This window comes from Catharus ustulatus, chromosome 32, assembly GCF_009819885.2.
Source record: "Catharus ustulatus isolate bCatUst1 chromosome 32, bCatUst1.pri.v2, whole genome shotgun sequence".
NCBI lineage: Eukaryota > Metazoa > Chordata > Aves > Passeriformes > Turdidae > Catharus > Catharus ustulatus.
The window spans coordinates 1,216,639-1,236,228 of NC_046252.1; the positions used below are offsets into that span (position 1 = coordinate 1,216,639).

General features: G+C 61.5%; 3 protein-coding genes across 3 annotated transcripts; 2 read left to right on the top strand and 1 right to left on the bottom strand.

The window, feature by feature from the left end:
• Nucleotides 1–23: 23 nt before the first annotated feature.
• PFKFB1 (6-phosphofructo-2-kinase/fructose-2,6-biphosphatase 1) lies at nucleotides 24–12,216 on the bottom strand. The gene is made up of 14 exons (XM_033083591.2): nucleotides 11,688–12,216; nucleotides 11,163–11,288; nucleotides 10,972–11,068; nucleotides 10,817–10,883; nucleotides 10,642–10,716; nucleotides 7,913–7,969; nucleotides 7,654–7,775; nucleotides 7,381–7,588; nucleotides 4,364–4,510; nucleotides 4,176–4,280; nucleotides 3,979–4,108; nucleotides 3,822–3,884; nucleotides 341–405; nucleotides 24–222 (listed from the first exon to the last, which is right to left on the bottom strand). Exons 1-14 carry the CDS (start codon nucleotides 11,713–11,715, stop codon nucleotides 163–165), a joined length of 1,350 nt encoding a protein of 449 aa, XP_032939482.1. The 5' UTR covers nucleotides 11,716–12,216; the 3' UTR covers nucleotides 24–162.
• Nucleotides 12,217–13,507: 1,291 nt separating this feature from the next.
• HSD17B10 (hydroxysteroid 17-beta dehydrogenase 10) lies at nucleotides 13,508–16,058 on the top strand. The gene is made up of 6 exons (XM_033083610.1): nucleotides 13,508–13,570; nucleotides 13,675–13,839; nucleotides 14,328–14,492; nucleotides 15,031–15,159; nucleotides 15,237–15,345; nucleotides 15,427–16,058. The coding sequence occupies exons 1-6, from the start codon at nucleotides 13,547–13,549 to the stop codon at nucleotides 15,615–15,617; spliced, it is 783 nt and encodes a 260-aa protein (XP_032939501.1). The 5' UTR covers nucleotides 13,508–13,546; the 3' UTR covers nucleotides 15,618–16,058.
• Nucleotides 16,059–16,134: 76 nt separating this feature from the next.
• NAA10 (N-alpha-acetyltransferase 10, NatA catalytic subunit) lies at nucleotides 16,135–19,590 on the top strand. Its single transcript, XM_033083614.2, has 8 exons — nucleotides 16,135–16,435; nucleotides 17,142–17,240; nucleotides 17,787–17,845; nucleotides 17,969–18,014; nucleotides 18,716–18,831; nucleotides 18,918–18,962; nucleotides 19,070–19,154; nucleotides 19,238–19,590. The coding sequence occupies exons 1-8, from the start codon at nucleotides 16,415–16,417 to the stop codon at nucleotides 19,466–19,468; spliced, it is 702 nt and encodes a 233-aa protein (XP_032939505.1). The 5' UTR covers nucleotides 16,135–16,414; the 3' UTR covers nucleotides 19,469–19,590.

A 19,590-nucleotide genomic window follows, 5' to 3' on the forward strand; every position in this document is an offset into this window, starting at 1 on the left:
AAGACCCCCTGTTGATGTACAGCCCCCCAAAATAAAGACACCCCGTTGGTGTACAGCCCCCCAAAATCAAGACACCCCATTTTTGTACAGCACCTCGATCTCCATGCTCAGTTTTTGGTTGTACAAGGTTTAATTTTTGGGGTGGGGGCTCCCCTTGTCCCCTCAGAAGTGCTCAGGGACGGTGTTGAGCGCGTCAGCTGCGGTGCGGTTGATGTCGACGTTCTGTGGGGTGAAGATGTGGAGTTTTGGGGGGGAATCTCCCCAAAATTTAACAGTTTATGGGGGGGTTAATGATGTCTGCACCCCCTTTTTGGGGTGGATTTGGGGATGGGGGCCTCACCTGGGGTCGTGCCCGGTGCGTGTTGACGGCCTCGATGTTGAGGAAGATGGACTCGACCTCACACCCTGGTCCAGGGGAAGAAGGGACCTGACTTGGGGGGCTTTGGGGGGGATTGTCCCCATTTTGGGAGGACACAGGGAACAGTCCCCTTTTAGGGGGGAATTGTCCCCATTTTGGGGAGGGACTGTGAGGGGACAGTCCCTATTTAAGGTTGTCCCCATTTCTGGGAGGGACTCTGAAGGAACAATCCCTTTTTAGGGTTGTCCTCATTTTGGGGAGGGACTCTGAGGGGACAGTCCCTATTTAGGGGGGAATTGTCTCCATTTTGGGGAAGGACACAAGGGGGTACAATCCCCTTTTTGGGGGGATATTGTCCCTGTTTTGGGGAGGGACTGTGAGGGGACAATCCCTATTTAGGGTTGTCCCCATTTCTGGGAGGGACTCTGAGGGGACAGTCCCTATTTAGGGGGGAATTTTCCCTATTTTGGGGAGGGACATAGGGGGAACAATCCCCTTTTTGGAGGGGAATTGTCCCCATTTTGGGGAGGCACACAGGGGAACAATCCCCTTTTTGGAGGGGAATTGTCCCCATTTTGGGGGGGACATAGAGAACAGTCCCTTTTTGGGGGGGATACTGTCCCCATTTCTGGGAGGGACTCTGTGGGTACAATCCCTTTTTTAGGGTTGTCCCCATTTCTGGGAGGGACTCTGAGGGGACAATCCCTATTTAGGGTTGTCCCCATTTTGGGGAGGGACTCTGAGGGGACAGTCTCTATTTAGGGGGAAAATGTCTCAATTTTGGGGAAGGACACAAGGGGGAACAATGCCCTTTTTAGGGTTGTCCCCATTTTGGGGAGGGACTCTGAGGAGACAGTCCCTTTTTAGAGGGGAATTGTCCCCATTTTGGGGAGGGACTCTGAGGGTACAATCCCTTTTTAGGGTTGTCCCCATTTCTGGGAGGGACTCTGAGGGGAGCAGTCCCCTTTAGAGGGGAAATGTCTCAATTTTGGGGAGGGACAAAAGGGGGAACAAGCTCCTTTTTGGGGGGAATTGTCCCCATTTTGGGGAGGGACTGTGAGGGGACAGTCCCTATTTAGGGTTGTCCCCATTTCTGGGAGGGACTCTGAGGGTACAATCCCTATTTAGGGTTGTCCCCATTTCTGTGAGGGACACAGGGGGGAACAATGCCCTTTTTGGGGGGATATTGTCCCCATTTTGGGGAGGAACTCTGAGAGGACAGTCCCTGTTTAGGGGGGAATTGTCCCCATTTTGGGGAAGGACACAAGGGGGAACAATCCCTTTTTGGGGGGATATTGTCCCTGTTTTGGGGAGGGACTCTGAGGGGACAGCCCCTTTTTGGGGGGCAGTTGTCCCCCTTTTCAGCTGGGTTACCGGGGTTGTTCCCTTTTTATGCTGGGACCCTATAAGAGATGGTCACCTAGTGGGGAACAGTCCCCATTTAGGGGGGGATTGTCCCCATTTTGGGAAGGGACTCTGAGGGGACAGTCCCTTTTTAGAGTTGTCCCCATTTCTGGGAGGGACTCCGTGGGTACAATGCCTTTTTTAGGGTTGTCCCCATTTTGGGGAAGGACACAAGGGGGAACAATGCCCTTTTTGGGGGGATATTGTCCCTGTTTTGGGGAGGGGACTCTGAGGGGACAATCCCTATTTAGGGTTGTCCCCATTTCTGGGAGGGACATAGGGGGAACAGTCCCCTTTTTGGGGCAATATTTGTCCCCATTTTGGGGAGGGACTCTGAGGGGACAGCCCCTTTTTAGGGTTGTCCCCCCTTTGGGGAGGGACTGAGGGGACAGTCCCTATTTAGGAGGGAATTGTCCCCATTTTAGGGAGGCACTCTGAGAGGACAGTCCCTTTTTAGGGTTGTCCCCATTTTGGGGAGGAACTCTGAGGGGACAGTCCCTTTTTGGGGGGGAATTGTCCCCATTTTGGGGAGGGACACAAGGGGGAACAATGCCCTTTTTGGGAGGATATTGTCCCTGTTTTGGGGTGGGACTTTGAGGGGACAGTCCCTATTTAGGGGGGAATTTTCCCCATTTTGGGAAGGGACACAGGGGAACAATCCCCTTTTTGGGGGGGGATATTTGTCCCCATTTTGGGGAGAGACACAGGGAACAGTCCCCTTTTGTGGGGAGTTGTTCCCATTTCGGGGAGGGACTCTGAAGGAACAATCCCTTTTTAGGGTTGTCCCCATTTTGGGGAAGGACTCTGAGGGGACAGCCCCTATTTAGGGGGGAATTGTCCCCATTTTGGGGAGGGGCACAAGGAGGAACAATCCCCTTTTTGGGGGGATATTGTCCCCATTTTGGGGAGGCACTCTGAGAGGACAGTCCCTTTTTGGGGGGGGAATTGTCCCCATTTTGGGGAGGGACACAGGGGGAACAATGCCCTTTTTGGGGGGGATATTTGTCCCCATTTTGGGGAGGGACTCTGAGGGGACAGCCCCTTTTTAGGGTTGTCCCCATTTTGGGGAGGGACTCTGAGGGTACAATCCCTTTTTAGGGTTGTCCCCATTTCTGGGAGGGACTCTGAGGGGAGCAGTCCCCTTTAGAGGGGAAATGTCTCAATTTTGGGGAGGGACAAAAGGGGGAACAAGCCCCTTTTTGGGGGGAATTGTCCCCATTTTGGGGGGGACATAGAGAACAGTCCCTTTTTGGGGGGAATTGTCCCCATTTTGGGGGGGACATAGAGAACAGTCCCTTTTTGGGGGGGATACTGTCCCCATTTCTGGGAGGGACTGTGAGGGGACAGTCCCTATTTAGGGTTGTCCCCATTTCTGGGAGGAACTCTGAGAGGACAGTCCCTGTTTAGAGGGGAATTGTCCCCATTTTGGGGAGGGACACAAGGGGGAACAATCCCCTTTTTGGGGGGATATTGTCCCCATTTTGGGGAGGGACTCTGAGGGGACAGCCCCTTTTTAGGGTTGTCCCCATTTCTGGGAGGGACTCCGTGGGTACAATCCCTTTTTTAGGGTTGTCCCCATTTTGGGGAGGGACTCTGAGGAGACAGTCCATATTTAGAGGGGAATTGTCCCCATTTTGGGGAAGGACACAAGGGGGAACAATCCCCTTTTTGGGGGGATATTGTCCCTGTTTTGGGGAGGGGACTCTGAGGGGACAGTCCCTATTTAGAAGGGAATTGTCCCCATTTTGGGGAAGGACACAAGGGGGAACAATCCCCTTTTTGGGGGGATATTTGTCACTGTTTTGGGGAGGGACTTTGAGGGGACAGTCCCTATTTAGGGAGGAATGTCCCCATTTTGGGGAGGGACATAGGGGGAACAATCCCCTTTTTGGAGGGGAATTGTCCCCATTTTGGGGAGGCACTCTGAGAGGACAGCCCGTTTTTAGGGTTGTCCCCATTTTGGGGAGGGACTCTGAGGGGACAGTCCCTATTTAGGAGGGAATTGTCCCCATTTTGGGGAGGGACACAGGGGAACAATCCCCTTTTTGGGGGCACTCACCGTAGGCCACAGGGGTCAGCTTCAGCACCGTGTGCAGGGGACACTTGAGGTAGGGCAGCTCATCTGGGATGGGTTAAGAGAACGAGGTGGGCACAGCAGGTCTGGGCTGTCCCCTGAGTGTCCCCTGAGTGTCCCCTGAGTGTCCCCAAGGCCTCACCCGCGCTCTTGTCCAGGAAATAGGCCAGCAGGCAGCGCATGACAGCCTGGTGACAGATAACCAACACGTTCTCCTGCCGTTCCAGCTCCATGATCACCGGCTCCAACCGCTGCACCAGGTCCTCGTAGGACTGGGGAGGGGGATTAGGGGGTGTCCCCAGCCCCCTGCCCCCCTCCCCAGGGGGATTTTGGGGGTACCTCTCCCTTGGGGTAGCGGTAGCGGTATTTATCCTGATCCCGCATCGCCAGCTCCTTGGGGTAGTGCTCCTGGATCTCCTCGTAGGTCATCTCCTCACAGACCCCCTGTGGGGGGGACAGCAGCGTTGGGGACATGGGGAGGGGTCTTTGGGTGTCTCCCCAATCCCCAAAAAAGGGGCGTGGCTCACGGCATCGATCTCGTTGAGGGCTTTCCACTGCTCGTAGGGCACGCCCAGCGCCTCGGCGGTCTCGATGGTGCGTCTCATGTGGCTGGTCCACACCTTCAGCTCCCGGATGTCCTGGCTGCGGATGAACTGGGCCAGCGCCTGGGCATACTGGGAGAGGGGTTTGGCTACTGGGCGTGGCTTGCACAGCCCTCACACCACAGCAGGGGATGGGGAGCGTTGGGGCTGCTCCTTTCTGGGCGATGATTACCTGGATTACCTCCTTAGTGCCACCCCACAGCTCACCTGTCCCACCCAGCCCCACCTGGTGCCTGTTGGGGACATCCCTGAGTCCCCCAGGTGTGTCCCCACAGGCTGAGCTGGCTCTGAGCTCCACCTGGCATGTGGGGGGGGACATCCCCGAGTCCCCCAGGTGTGTCCCCACAGGCTGAGCTGTGTGGGGGAACATCCCCGAGTCCCCCAGGTGTGTCCCCACAGGCTGAGCTGGCTCTGACACCCTCCCAATTCCACCTGGCATGTGGGGGGTACATCCCTGTGTCCCCCAGTTGTGTCCCCACAGGCTGAGCTGTGTGGGGGGACATCCCTGAGTCCCCCAGGTGTGTCCCCACAGGCTGAGCTGTGTGGGGGGACATCCCTGAGTCCCCCAGGTGTGTCCCCACAGGCTGAGCTGGCTCTGAGCCCAATTGGTGCCTGGGTGGGGGGACATCCTGAGTCCCCCAGGTGTGTCCCCACAGGCTGAGCTGCCTCTGTCCCCACCTGTTGCCCACGAGGGGACAATCCTGAGGTTCCCCCAGGTGTGTCCCCACAGGCTGAGCTGGCTCTGAGCCCACTTGGTGCCTGTTGGGGACATCCCCGAGTCCCCCAGGTGTGTCCCCACAGGCTGAGCTGGCTCTGTCCCCCTCCCAACCCCACCTGGCACGTGTGTGGGTACATCCCCGAGTCCCTCAGGTGTGTCCCCACAGGATGAGCTGGCTCTGAGCCCACTTGGAGCCTATTGGGGGGACATTCCTGAGTCCCCCAGGTGTGTCCTCACAGGCTGAGCTGGCTCTGAGCTCCACCTCTTGCCCACGAGGGGACATCCCTGTGTCCCCCAGATGTGTCCCCACAGGCTGAGCTGCCTCTGTCCCCACCTGTTGCCCACGAGGGGACATCCCTGTGTCCCCCAGGTGTGTCCCCACAGGCTGAGCTGCCTCTGAGCTCCACCTGGTGCCTGTTGGGGACATCCCTGAGTTCCCCAGGTGTGTCCCCACAGGCTGAGCTGGCTCTGATCCCCTCCCAACCCCACCTGGCATGTGTGGGAGTACATCCCTGAGTCCCCCAGGTGTGTCCCCACAGGCTGAGCTGTTTCTGTCCCCACCTGTTGGCCACGAGGGGACAGCCCCGAGTCGCCCCCGATGCGGCCCAGCAGGTTGAGCTGGCTCTGATCCCCTCCCAACCCCGCCTGGCATGTGTGTGGGTATGTTCCTGTGTCCCCCAGGTGTGTCCCCACAGGCTGAGCTGGCTCTGAGCTCCACCTGGTGCCAGTTGGGGACATCCCTTAGTCCCCTAGGTGTGTCCCCACAGGCTGAGCTGGCTCTGAGCTCCACCTCTTGCCCACGAGGGGACATCCCTGAGTCCCCCAGATGTGTCCCCAGTCCCCCAGGTGTGTCCCCACAGGCTGAGCTGCCTCTGAGCTCCACCTGGTGCCTGTTGGGGACATCCCTGAGTCCCCCAGGTGTGTCCCCACAGGCTGAGCTGTGGGGGGGGGACATCCCTGAGTCCCCCAGATGTGTCCCCAGTCCCCCAGATGTGTCCCCACAGGCTGAGCTGCCTCTGTCCCCACATGTTGCCCACGAGGGGACATCCCCGCGTCCCCCAGGTGTGTCCCCACAGGCTGAGCTGTTTCTGTCCCCACCTGGTGCCTGTTGGGGACATCCCTGGGTCTCCCAGGTGTGTCCCCACAGGTTGAGCTGTGGGGGGGGACATCCCTGAGTCCCCCAGGTGTGTCCCCACAGGCTGAGTTGGCTCTGAGCTCCACCTGGTGTCTGTTGGGGACATCCCCAAGTCCCCCAGGTGTGTCCCCAGTCCCCCAGATGTGTCCCCACAGGTTGAGCTGGCTCTGTCCCTCTCCCAACCCCACCTGGCATCTGTGGGATACATTCCTGAGCCCCAAGATGTGTCTCCACAGGCTGAGCTGACTGTGTCCCCACCTGTTGCCCACGAGGGGACATCCCTGAGTCCCCCAGGTGTGTCCCCACAGGCTGAGCTGGCTCTGAGCTCCACCTGGTGCCTGTTGGGGACATCCCTGAGTCCCCCAGGTGGGACCCCATAGGCTGAGCTGTTTCTGGCCCCACCTGTTGCCCACGAGGGGACATCCCTGAGTCCCCCAGGTGTGTCCCCACAGGCTGAGCTGTGTGGGGGGACATCCCTTTGTCCCCCAGGTGTGTCCCCACAGGCTCTGAGCTCCACCTGGTGCCTGTTGGGGACATCCCTGAGTCCCCCAGGTGGGACCCCATAGGCTGAGCTGTTTCTGGCCCCACCTGTTGCCCACGAGGGGACATCCCTGAGTCCCCCAGGTGTGTCCCCACAGGCTGAGCTGTGTGGGGGGACATCCCTGAGTCCCCCAGGTGTGTCCCCACAGGCTGAACTGGCTCTGAGCCCACTTGGTGCCCAGGAGGGGACAGCCCTGAGTCCCACAGGTGTGTCCCCACAGGCTCAGCTGTTTCTGTCCCCACCTGTTCCCCACGAGGGGACATCCCTGTGTCCCCCAGGTGTGTCCCCACAGGCTGAGCTGTGTGTGGGTACATTCCTGAGTCCCCCAGGTGTGTCCCCAGTCCCCCAGGTGTGTCCCCACAGGCTGAGCTGGCTCTGAGCTCCACCTGGTGCCTGTTGGGGACATCTGTGAGTCCCCCAGGTGTGTCCCCACAGGCTGAGCCGTGTGTGGGTACATTCCTGAGTCCCCCAGGTGTGTCCCCAGTCCCCCAGGTGTGTCCCCAGTCCCCCAGGTATGTCCCCACAGGCTGAGCTGCCTCTGTCCCCACCTGTTGGCCACGAGGGGACAGCCCCGAGTCGCCCCCGATGCGGCCCAGCAGGTTGAGCTGGCTCTCGCCGTGGCGGCTCAGGTAGATGGCGCGGGGCGTGACGTGGATGTTCATCAGGTAATAAACGGTGCGGCTCTGCACGTGGCCCTGCACCCGGTTCGCCAGGTACCGCAGCCCCACGTCGAAGATCTTGATGTAGGACAGCCCACTGCGGGGGTAACTCGGTCAGGACAGGCCTGGCAGGGTTTGGGGGGGACGTGGGGTGGGGGTCACCTGTCCAGCTCGTCATCCAGGGGTTCGTAGGTGGCCTTGTAGCACTCGATGCGCTTCAGGAAATCGGCCACAGCCTCGTCCTGCGCGCGGCCCTTGTAGTCGGGGCTGCTCAGCTTCACTTGCTGGGGAATCGGGGGGAGCAGGGTTTTTGGGGGTGCACGCAGCTTCCCCCACCCCCCCCCAGCCTGTGTTGTCACCTCCAGGTCACTGTTGTCACCTCCAGGTCACTGTTGTCACACCCCCCAGCCCAGGGTCTCACCTTGATGTTCTCCTCGATGATGGTGGGGTCGTCACAGATGGACTCGACAAACAGAACCTGGGGGGAGGGGAAAAGGGGGGGCACCAGTGGCTCCCCCATGCTGTGACACCCCCAAATCACTGCCACAGTGTCACCACCCCCTTCCCGTGCGGTGACACCCCCAAATCAGTGCCACAGTGTCACCACCCCCTTCCCCGTGCTGTGACACCCCCAAATCAGTGCCACAGTGTCACCACCCCTTCCCCCTGCTGTGACACCCCTAAATCAGTGCCACAGTGTCACCACCCCTTCCCCATGCTGTGACACCCCCAAATCCATGTCACCACCCCCTTCCAATGCTGTGACACCCCCAAATCAGTGCCACCACCCCCAAATCAGTGCCACAGTGCCACCACCCCTTCCCCATGCTGTGACACCCCCAAATCAGTGCCACAGTGTCACCACCCCCTTCCCATGCTGTGACACCTCCAAATCAGTGTCACAGTGTCACCACCCTCACCCCAAGCTGTGGCACCTCCAGTGTCACTGCCCATGCCACCCCCAAAAATTTGGGACACCCCCAAATCAGTGCCACAGTGTCACCCCACCTTCCCCCTGCTGTGACACCCCCAAATCAGTGCCACAGTGCCACCACCCCCTTCGCATGCTGTGACACCCCCAAATCAGTGCCACCACCCCCAAATCAGTGACACAGTGTCACCACCCCTTCCCCATGCTGTGACACCCCCAAATCAGTGCCACAGTGCCATCACCCCCACCCCATGCTGTGACACTCCCAAATCAGTGCCACAGTGCCACCACCCCCTTCGCATGCTGTGACACCCCCAAATCAGTGCCACCACCCCCAAATCAGTGACACAGTGTCACCACACCCACCCCAAGCTGTGACACCTCCACACCACCCCCAAAAATTTGGGACACCCCCAAATCAGTGCCACAGTGTCACCACCCCTTCCCCATGCTGTGACACCCCCAAATCAGTGCCACCACCCCCAAATCAGTGTCACAGTGTCACCACTCCCTTCCCATGCTGTGACACCCCCAAATCAATGTCACAGTGTCACCACCCTCACCCCAAGCTGTGGCACCTCCAGTGTCACTGCCTATGCCACCCCCAAAAATTTGGGACACCCCCAAATCAGTGCCACAGTAACACCACCCCTTCCCCATGCTGTGACACCCCCAAATCAGTGTCACCACCCCCACCCCCAAATCAGTGCCACAGTGCCACCACCCCTTCCCGTGCTGTGACATCCCCAAATCAGTGTCACAGTGTCACCACCCCTTCCCCATGCTGTGACACCCCCAAATCCGTGTCACCACCCCCTTCCAATGCTGTGACACCCCCAAATCAGTGCCACCACCCCCAAATCAGTGCCACAGTGTCACCACCCCCTTCCCCTTGCTGTGACACCCCCAAATCAATGTCACAGTGTCACCACTCCCTTCCCATGCTGTGACACCCCCAAATCAGTGCCACAGTGTCACCACCCCCTTCCCCTTGCTGTGACACCCCCAAATCAGTGCCATCACCCCCAAATCAGTGCCACCACCCCCAGATCAGTGCCACAGTGTCACCACCCCCTTCCAATGCTCTGACACCCCCAAATCAGTGTCACAGTGCTTCCCCATGCTGTGACATTTCCAAATCTCTGTCATCACCCCTTCCTCATGCTGTGACACCCCCAAATCAGTGTCACAGTGTCACTATCCCCCTTCCCCATGCTGTGACAACCCCAAATCCGTGTCACCACCCCCTTCCAATGCTGTGACACCCCCAAATCAGTGTCACAGTGCCACCACCCCTTCCCCATGCTGTGACACCCCCAAATCAGTGCCACAGTGTCACTACTCCCAAATCAGTGCCACCACCCCCTTCCTATGTTGTGACACCCCCAAATCAGTGTCACAGTGTCACCACCCCTTCCCCTTGCTGTGACACCCCCAAATCAGTGTCACCACCCCCACCCCAAGCTGTGACACCCCCAAATCAATGTCACAGTGTCACCACCTCCACCCCAAGCTGTGGCACCTCCAGTGTCACTGCTCACACCACCCCCAAAAATTTGGGACACCCCCAGATCAGTGCCACAGTGCCACCACCCCCTTCCCATGCTGTGACACCCCCAAATCAGTGCCACCACCCCCAAATCAGTGCCACAGTGTCACCACCCCCACCCCAAGCTTTGGCACCTCCACACCACCCCTCAAAAATTTGGGACACCCCCAAATCAGTGCCACAGTGTCACCACCCCCACCCCAAGCTGTGGCACCTCCACACCACCCCTCAAAAATTTGGGACACCCCCAAATCAGTGCCAACACCCCCCAAGTCATTGTCGCTGTCCCCACCATGCTGTGAGCACCCCAAACCTGTCACCCCCCCCCCCAAAATCACTGCAAGCGTCCCCCCAATGTGCTGTAGTCGGTGCCACCCCTCCTCCCCATGTTGTCACACCCCCAAATCATTGTCACCACCCCCTCCACGCCCTCCCAAATCAGTGCCACACCCCAAAATTGTGGATACCCCTGAACCATAACGAGGACACCCCCAAAACAGCATCACCCTTCTCATCCCGTGGCACCCCCAAATCAATCCCCTCCCATCCTGTGAGCACCCCAAAAACAATTCTACCCCCCCAAGGTGCTCAAGACCCCCCCAAGCAGCATTTCCACCCCCTCAAATCAAGACCCCCCCCCAAAACACCTCCTGACCCCCCCAAATTTCACCTTGTACCCGTTTTCCTTGGCGAACTGCAGGATCACATCCCGGCGTTCCCGCGTCGTGTTGGTGGCATCGAACACCTCGAGAGGGGTCGGGAGAGAAATTTGAACCCCTCCAAATATTTGGGGGGGATGGTTTGTTCATAGGAGGGGTTGATTTTTTGTGGGGAGGGGGTCTTACCGCCACCTGCCCCTCCTCAGAGCTCAGGTAGGTGCGCACGTCCTTCAGAGCAGCCAGAGCGCAGTGCCTGAGGATTTGGGGATTTGGGGGGTGCAGCTCTGACCTCCCAAATATACCCCAAAAATTCCTCCCCTCCCCAAAACCCCCCCTCTAACCTGCGGATCTCCACCCCCTCGGGGTTATCGTGACGGAAAAACTCGTAATTCTTGTACCTGGGCACGGCTTCCCTGCGGTACTCCCCCACGTTGAACACTGCAGAGGGACCCCAGGTGGGGGGGGGGGGGGGGGGTTCAGGGGGGATCCCCAAATCTTTGGGACGCCCCCCCCGCACCCCACAATCACTCACCCCGTGTCGGGGTGCCGATCCAGTTGAGGTAGCGGGTGAGTTTTCGGGAGATGTAGGTCTTGCCTCGGGCAGGTAACCCCACCAGTATCACCATGGTGGGGCAGTTGGTGAACTGGGGCACGGAGGCTGCGGGGAGGGGGGGGTTGGGGGGGGGGGGGTAACAGCGTTTTTACCACCCCCCAAACCACCCCAATTACCTTCGCACCCCCACAAACCCTCCCGCACCCCAAATTGGGGTAGAACAACCTGCCCTGAGTGGGGAAATCTCCCCTCCGTGGGTGTTTTTTGGGGGGGTTTCCCCCTCTCCCCCCACCCTTCACATCCCCGTCTCACTCCAGGGGTGCGAAGGGGCACCCACTTTTTTTTTTTTTTTTTTTTTTTTTTTCCGGGGGGGGGAAGGGGGGTCCTTGCCAGCGGCTCCGATGTCGCCGCCATGTCCCTGCCTCTGCCCCCGCCCCCGCTCAGTGTCCCCGCGGTCACTGTGCCTTGTCCCAGCCCCTGGGAATTCACCGCAGTCCCTCGTACCTGGGATTTTGGGGGATTTCTCCTCCATTTGTGGGGTGGGGGGGCCCGGCGGGTGCTGGCGGTGCCCCCCGGGAAGGTCGCAGGTAACGTTATACCCTGGCTGTTGGCCGGGCTGGGAGGGACAAGGGGGGGCCAGCGGGGCCCCCCCAGTGGGGACCTGACCCCGTCACCTTGGGGACTCCGCCGTATCCCCCTGGGGGTCCTGGGACCGTTCTCAGTCCTGGAGTGGTGACCTCCCCCTCCCCCGGTGACCTTGTCCTCTAGGGAGTCACAATTTGGGGGGGGGACTGGAATTATCCCTCTGGGAATCCCAGTCCCACCCCCCTGGGGACCGGGTCTTGTCCCCTCAGGGGTCCCCATCCCCGTTCTTTGGGGTGCTGGCCCCCCTCCCCTGGAATGTCGCAATCCTGTCCCTTTGGGGATCCAAATTTTCGCCTCTTGGGGTCCTCAGTGCTGGGGGTGAGGAGGAAAAAGGGGTCGGGACCCCCCCCATGGGACCCCTCCGGCCACCCCTGACCCTCGGACATCCCCCTGGTCCCCCTCCCTGGAGCCGGGAACCCTCTTGTCCCTGGGATTCCCCACTCGTGTCCCCCGTCCCTGCCGGTCCCACCCCCGTCCCTCCCTCGGTCCAGCCCACGGTGTCCCCCCCGAACCCTCCTTTGGCCCAACCCCCGGTCATTCCCCGGTGTCCCCAGGACCCTCCCCCGGTGTCCCCAGGTCCCTCCTCCGGTGTCCCCAGGTCCCTCCTCCGGTGTCCCCAGGTCCCTCCTCCGGTGTCCCCAGGTCCCACCCCGTTCCCTCCCGGTCCCTCCCCTCTCCTCCCACTCCTCCCTTGTCCCTCCCCGCTCCTCCCCGTTCCCTCCCTTGTCCCACCCTTGTCCCTCCGGTCCCTCCCCGCTCCTCCCTTGTCCCACCCCGTTCCCTCCTTTGTCCCTCCCTTGTCCCTCCCCGGTCCCTCCCTTGTCCCTCCCTTGTCCCTCCCCTCTCCTCCTTTGTCCCTCCCCGTTCCCTCCTTTGTCCCTCCCCGTTCCCTCCCTTGTCCCTCCCCTTGTCCCTCCCGTTCCCTCCCCGTCCTCCCTTGTCCCTCCCCTCTCCTCCCGTTCCCTCCCGGTCCCTCCCCGTTCCCTCCCAGTCCCTCCCCGCTCCTCCCCGTTCCCTCCTCCATCCCTCCCTTGTCCCTCCCCATTCCCCCCCTTGTCCCTCCCCTTGTCCCTCCCCTTGTCCCTCCCCGTTCCCTCCCCGTTCCCTCCCCGTCCCTCCGGTCACTCCCCGCCCCTCCCTTGTCCCTCGCTTGTCCCTCCCTTGTCCCTCCCGACCCCCCCTTTGTCCCTCCCCGTTCCCTCCCCGCCCCTCCCTTGTCCCTCCCTTGTCCCTCCCCACTCCCTCCCTTTCCCTCCCTTGTCCCTCCCTTGTCCCTCCCCGTTCCCTCCCTTGTCCCTCCCCTCTCCCCCCTTGTCCCTCCCCTGTCCCTCCCCTCTCCTCCTTTGTCCCTCCCCGTCCCTCCGGTCACTCCCCGCCCCTCCCTTGTCCCTCCCGACCCCCCCTTGTCCCTCCCTTGTCCCTCCCCGTTCCCTCCCGCCCCTCCCTTGTCCCTCCCGACCTCCCCCTTGTCCCTCCCCACTCCCTCCCTTGTCCCTCCCTTGTCCCTCCGGTCCCTCCCCATTCCCTCCCTTGTCCCTCCCCTCTCCTCCCTTGTCCCTCCCTTGTCCCTCCCCGCTCCTCCCCGTTCCCTCCTCCATCCCTCCCTTGTCCCTCCCGACCCCCCCCTTGTCCCTCCCCGTTCCCTCCCCACTCCCTCCCTTGTCCCTCCCGTTCCCTCCCCGTTCCCGCCCCCCTCGGGCATTGGCCGAACGGCGGCGATGGCGGCGATTCGCAACGTGAAGGTACCGGGACCCCCCCCCCCCCGGACCCCGCAGCCCCCCGGGGATGTGTGCGGGGGTCTCCCCTCCTCGCTGACCCCCCCCTCTCTCTCTGTCCCCTCCCCCAGGGGCTGGTGGCGCTGGTGACCGGCGGTGGCTCCGGGCTGGGCCGTGCCACGGTGGAGCGGCTGGTGCAGCACGGGGCTCGCGTGGTGCTGCTGGACCTGCCCTCGTCCAGCGGGGGCCAGCTGGCCCAGGAGCTGGGCGAGCACTGCGCCTTCGCCCCCGCTGATGTGAGCACCGGGGGGGGAATTGTGGGGGCTTCTCCACCTTGACATCCCCCAGCTCAACATCGGGCTGCCTTGACCCCGCTGGTGACCTTTGACCCCCTAGGTGACATCCCGCCTTGGTGTGGAGCCCGCTTGACCCCACACATGAGGTCAAGGCCATGGCCAGAGAGGTGGGGACCACCTTGACCCCACTGGTGACATCCCCCCACCCTCAAACTGGCACCAGCGTGACCTTGAGGAGTTGGGGTCACCCTGACCTTGCTGGTGACATCTCACCTTGACCCCTCTGGTGACACCCCCCCCTTGTCCCCAAGTGACCTCAGCTGAGGGGGTGGGGGCTGCCTTGACCCCCCTGGTGCCACCCCTCGATACGGGACCACCCTGACCCCCCGAGTCACACCCACCCCACACTGTCCCCAATGCTGCCACCCCAGCCATGTCCCAACGTGCCCCCAGCGGTGACACCGCCCTCGGTGTCCCCTCGCCCCCAGGTGACCTCTCCCGAGGAGGTGGGGGCGGCGCTGGCCGTGGCCCAGAAGCAATTTGGCCGCCTGGACCTGGCTGTGAACTGCGCCGGCATCGGCATCGCCGTCAAGACCTACAACAGCAAAAAGGACAAAGTTCATGACCTGGAGGATTTCCAGAGGGTCATCAACGTGAGTTTGGGGTTTGGGGGTGCCTGGACAATGGGATGGGGGGTGTCTGTGGTCAGTGGGGTGAATGAGGGGTGAGCCAGCTGTAGATGTGGGGACATTTTGGGGTGTCTGTGGTCAGTGGGGTGAATGAGGGGTGAGCCAGCTGTAGATGTGGGGACATTTTGGGGTGTCTGTGGTCAGTGGGGTGAATGAGGGGTGAGCCAGCTGTAGATGTGGGGACATTTTGGGGTGTCTGTGGTCAGTGGGGTGAATGAGGGGTGAGCCAGCTGTAGATGTGGGGACATTTTGGGGTGTCTGTGGTCAGTGGGGTGAATGCGGGGTGAGCCAGCTGTAGATGTGGGGACATTTTGGGGTGTCTGTGGTCAGTGGGGTGAATGAGGGGTGAGCCAGCTGTAGATGTGGGGACATTTTGGGGTGTCTGTGGTCAGTGGGGTGAATGAGGGGTGAGCTGGCTGTAGATGTGGGGACTTTTTGGGGGGTGTTTGGGGGCTGTGGGGATGTCCACAAGACCCCACCCAAATCTTTCTCCCTCCTGCAGGTGAACCTGGTGGGGACCTTCAACGTGATCCGCCTCAGCGCGCAGCTGATGAGCCAGAACAAGCCGGACACCGACGGCCACCGTGGGCTCGTGGTCAACACCGCCAGCGTGGCCGCCTTTGAGGGGCAGGTAGGGGACCCCCAGGGACACTGGGAGCCACCAGGGGTGTCAGGGGACGCTGAAGTGGCCACACATCCTCCCCACAGGTGGGTCAAGCAGCCTACTCGGCCTCCAAGGGCGGCATCGTGGGCATGACCCTGCCCATCGCCCGGGACCTGGCACCGCTGGGCATCCGTGTGGTCACCATCGCCCCAGGTAGGGCCAGGGGGGCACCTGGGGGGGCAGGGTGAGGAGGGGGAGTGCCCTGATTCACTCCCTGTGTTTGGGGTTCCCCAGGGCTGTTCTCCACCCCGCTGCTGGCCGGTTTGCCCGAGAAGGTCCGCAAGTTTTTGGGACAGCAAGTGCCTTTCCCGTCGCGGCTGGGGGACCCTGCTGAGTACGCCCACCTGGTGCAGGCCCTGGCCGAGAACCCCATGATCAATGGGGAGGTGGTGAGGCTGGATGGGGCACTGCGCATGCAGCCCTGAGTCTGGGGGATCCCCCCACCCCCAGCCCCAAATTCTGGGGTCACGCTGGGGACAGAGAGCGGGGATGGACGCTATGGCTGGATGCTCTCTGGGGACACTCCAGGATGGGAACGCTGCGGGGACACGGACTGGGGGCACCGAATGAGTGGGGACAGTCTCTCCTGAGTGGACGCAGCCACCACCCCGAGTGGGGACAACACATGAATGGGGACACCCTGGGATTTGGGGGCAAAACCCTGGAATGTGGCCATGAGGCTCCTCAGGAAGTTGGGAAACCCCGCGATGGGGACCCTGCTCAGGTGTGGGGGGCCCATCCCGAGCCCCCCGGGCGTGGGGACCTGCTCGAGTCCCCCCGGGCCCCTCTGTCCCTCCCCCATCCCAATAAAACGTGTTCGCCCACGCGGCCTCCGAGCCCTGCGCTGCCCCACCTCCCTTATCTCCCATTGGCTCCTGTCTCTGTCAATCATCAGCACTACCGGACGTGATTGGACGGTGGGGAGGGTGGGAGAGGGCAAAGCCCGCCCCCCACTCGCCCCGGGGCACGCGTGGAACTCTTCTCTGATTGGCTGAGAGCAAAGGTGACAGTGGGGCGGGGCTTGGCACCTCCCTCCCGCCGCTGATTGGCTAAGGTGCCTGTCAGTATGGCGGGACGAGCGGGTGGGCGGGCTCAACGCTGATTGGCCGAGAAGGAACTTCCGGCGGAAGCGGCTCGTGAGGGGACCGGGACCGGGAACGGAGCCGGGAGCGGGAGTGGGACCAGGATCGGGAAACGCGAACGGGACCGGGTGGCCACAACCATGAACATCCGCAACGCGCGGGTGGGCGGCCCGGGGGGGGACAGGGAGGCGCAGCCGGGGCTCGATGAGGGGCAGCCGGGGACCGGAGAGGGATCTGACGGTGATACCGGGCCCTGGGGGGAGGTGTGAGGGAAACACCGAGCCCTGAGAGGGGGGAACTGGGGTTTTATGAAGCGTTTGAGTTCGGGACTGGGTTCCAACCGGTGCTTTACCGCGCCTCAAACGGAGAACCGGGGTCTTACAGAGGGTCCCCGCTCTTTGGGAAGGGGTACCGGGGTATGAGGGGGACACCGGGGCCTGGAGGGGGCTCTGAGGGGCAGTACCGGCTCTCGGTACTCTCTGGGAGCTCTGAGGGGCAGTACCGGCTCTCGGTACTCTCTGGGGGCTCTGAGGGGCAGTACCGGCTCTCGGTACTCTCTGGGGGCTCTGAGGGGCAGTACCGGCTCTCGGTACTTTTTGAGGGCTCTGAGGGGCAGTACCGGCTCTCGGTACTCTCTGGGGGCTCTGAGGGGCAGTACCGGCTCTCGGTACTCTCTGGGGGCTCTGAGGGGCAGTACCGGCTCTCGGTACTTTCTGGGGGCTCTGAGGGGCAGTACCGGCTCTCGGTACTCTCTGTGGGCTCTGAGGTGGGTCCTGTGCCCTGGAGGGGGCTCTGAGGGTGTTGGGGAGCACCGGGGCCGGTTCCGGGGTGACTCCCCCGTGCCCTGGTTCCGCCTCCGCCCGGCAGCCCGAGGATCTGATGAACATGCAGCACTGCAACCTGCTCTGCCTGCCCGAGAACTACCAGATGAAGTATTACTTCTACCACGGCCTCTCCTGGCCTCAGGTGTGGCTCTGGATCCACCCCTGGAATACCTGGCTCCCTCCTCCCCTTCCTGATTCCTGGATCTAACCCCTCAACCTGCCCCCTAGGGTACCTGGATTCCCCCCCAGGTGTCCCTCAGTCTCTCCCTGAAACACTTAGGACCTTGGGACACCCTAAATTTTCACCCAGGACACCTGAATTCCCCCTAGAACACCTCGATTATTCCCTCACTGGGCTCCTAGACCCCCCCTGGAACACTGGAATCCCCCTCCTCAGAGTCACTGTGACTCCCCCTGGAATTCCCCCCACTTCAAACACCTGGATCTTTCCCCAGGGCCCCAAAATCCCTCCCCAGGATTCCCTGGATCCCCCTCAGGAACAGCCAGATCGAGTCCCTGCTGTGCACCCTGATCCCTCTCCAGGACCTCCTGGATCCTTTCCCCTCCCCCAGGACCCCCTGGATCCTTTCCCCTCCCCCAGGAACACCTGAATTCCCCCCCCAGGAACACCTGGAATTTTCCCCCCCAGGAACACCCGACCCCCCCTCACCCCCTTTTCCCTCCTCAGCTCTCGTACATTGCCGAGGATGAGAACGGGAAGATCGTGGGATACGTCCTGGCCAAGATGTGAGTGTGGGGTGGGGGGGCCCTTCCCCCCTTTCTCCTGGGGTTTTTGGGGGTCGTGGGGGGTGTTGCTGGTGGGATTTGGGGGTCTCAGCACCCCCTCACCCCCTTTCTGTGCTTGCACAGGGAGGAAGATCCCGATGATGTCCCACATGGACATATCACATCGCTGGTGAGGCAGAGGGGTTATGGGGGGTTGGGAGTAGGTCAGAGGGTTTTGGGGGGCTCCTTGAGGGTCTTTAGGGTCACAGGAGAGTTTGGGAGGTTTCTTGAGGGGTTTAGTGGGCTCTTGGAGGGAGCCTGAGCACTGGGGGGCGTTCCTTGATGGTCTTTGGGGGCTTTTGGATGAGGTCTGAGCTCTTGGGATGCACTTCAGGGTTGCTTGGAGGGTTTTGGGGTGCTCTTTTAGGGTCTTTGTTGGCCTCTGAGGGTCTCATGGAGGGGTCCTGAGGCTTTGGGGGCTTTTTGGGAACCAGTCTGGGGATGTCCCAGGGGTGTGGGGTGGTTTTTGGGGTGCAATTGGGTTTTTTTTAATGTGTCTTGGGTGGGTTTGAGGTGCTCACCCCCAGGATGTTTGGGGACCCCCAGACAGTGAAACAACTTCCACCTGGGTTGATTTTGGGGCTACCCTGGTGTTTTTGGAAGCCCATTGTGGGAATTTTGGGGTTCCCCAACTGGTTTCTGGCATCTCACAGATGTTTTGGGATCTCCAGCCAATTTTGGTCTCCCAATTTTGGTCTCCCAATTTTGGTCCTGAAATATTCCCACCGTCCCTTGGCTGGGTCTAGGGGTGCCCTGAGGGCTCTTTGACTGTTTCTGGGGTGCCCTGGGAGTTTTTTGGGGTGTCCCCAGCCCATTTTGGGCCCTCCCCAGGCAGTGAAACGCTCGCACCGGCGCCTGGGGCTGGCACAGAAACTCATGGACCAGGCATCCCGGGCCATGATCGAGAACTTCAATGCCAAATACGTGTCCCTGCACGTCCGCAAGAGGTGAGACCCCCCTCCCCCGACCCCCCAAATCCCCCCTAGAACCCCGGGACCACCCCCAAAATAACCCCCCCGTTTGTCCTTGGCAGCAACCGGGCAGCGCTGCACCTCTACTCCAACACCCTCAACTTCCAGTGAGTCTGGGGCAGGGGGGAAAGGAGGTTTGAGGGGGAGATGCAGGAGGAAAGGTGGGGTTTGGGGGGCACACCCTCATGTGTGAGCCCCCCAAATCGCTCCCCAGGATCAGCGAGGTGGAGCCCAAGTACTACGCGGATGGGGAGGACGCGTACGCCATGAAACGGGACCTCACCCAAATGGCAGATGAGGTACAGCCCCCCTGGGATCTGGGGGGGCTCCCACCCCCTTTCCTGGCCTCTTTTAACCCCCTCTCTGCCTCACCCCTGCCCAGCTGAGGAGGCAGATGGAGCAGAAGGAGCGAGGCCGGCCCCTGGCCCCCGCCGAGCCCCCTCGGGGTGGGGATGGGGTCTGCGGCTCGGGGGGGCCTCCCTCCAACCCCTCCACGGGATCTCAGCACCACGAGGATGGAGGGGGCGACAGCAAAGACGTCAGCGAGGTCAGCGAGACCACCGAGAGCACCGACGTCAAGGACAGCTCCGAGGCCTCCGACTCCGCCTCATAGGGACCCCCAGGAACCCCCCCAAAATCCCTGGGATCCCCCCGGGGTTCCCCAGACCACTGGGAGCCCCTGGGGACCCACCCGCGGTTCTTGTGGGGGGTAGTAAAGCCCCTCTGTGTCCAGCC

Coding starts and splice junctions, on each gene's coding strand:
- HSD17B10 (XM_033083610.1), top strand. CDS start 13,547: ATGGCGGCGATTCGCAACGTGAAG. Junction 13,840..14,327: donor GCGCCTTCGCCCCCGCTGAT/GTGAGCACCGGG, acceptor CCTCGCCCCCAG/GTGACCTCTCCCGAGGAGGT. Junction 15,160..15,236: donor TGGCCGCCTTTGAGGGGCAG/GTAGGGGACCCC, acceptor TCCTCCCCACAG/GTGGGTCAAGCAGCCTACTC.
- PFKFB1 (XM_033083591.2), bottom strand. CDS start 11,715: ATGGAGGAGAAATCCCCCAAAATCCCAG. Junction 7,970..10,641: donor CCAAGGAAAACGGGTACAAG/GTGAAATTTGGG, acceptor CCCTCCCCCCAG/GTTCTGTTTGTCGAGTCCAT. Junction 223..340: donor CGCACCGGGCACGACCCCAG/GTGAGGCCCCCA, acceptor TTCACCCCACAG/AACGTCGACATCAACCGCAC.
- NAA10 (XM_033083614.2), top strand. CDS start 16,415: ATGAACATCCGCAACGCGCGG. Junction 18,015..18,715: donor ATGGACATATCACATCGCTG/GTGAGGCAGAGG, acceptor GGCCCTCCCCAG/GCAGTGAAACGCTCGCACCG. Junction 18,963..19,069: donor TCCAACACCCTCAACTTCCA/GTGAGTCTGGGG, acceptor ATCGCTCCCCAG/GATCAGCGAGGTGGAGCCCA.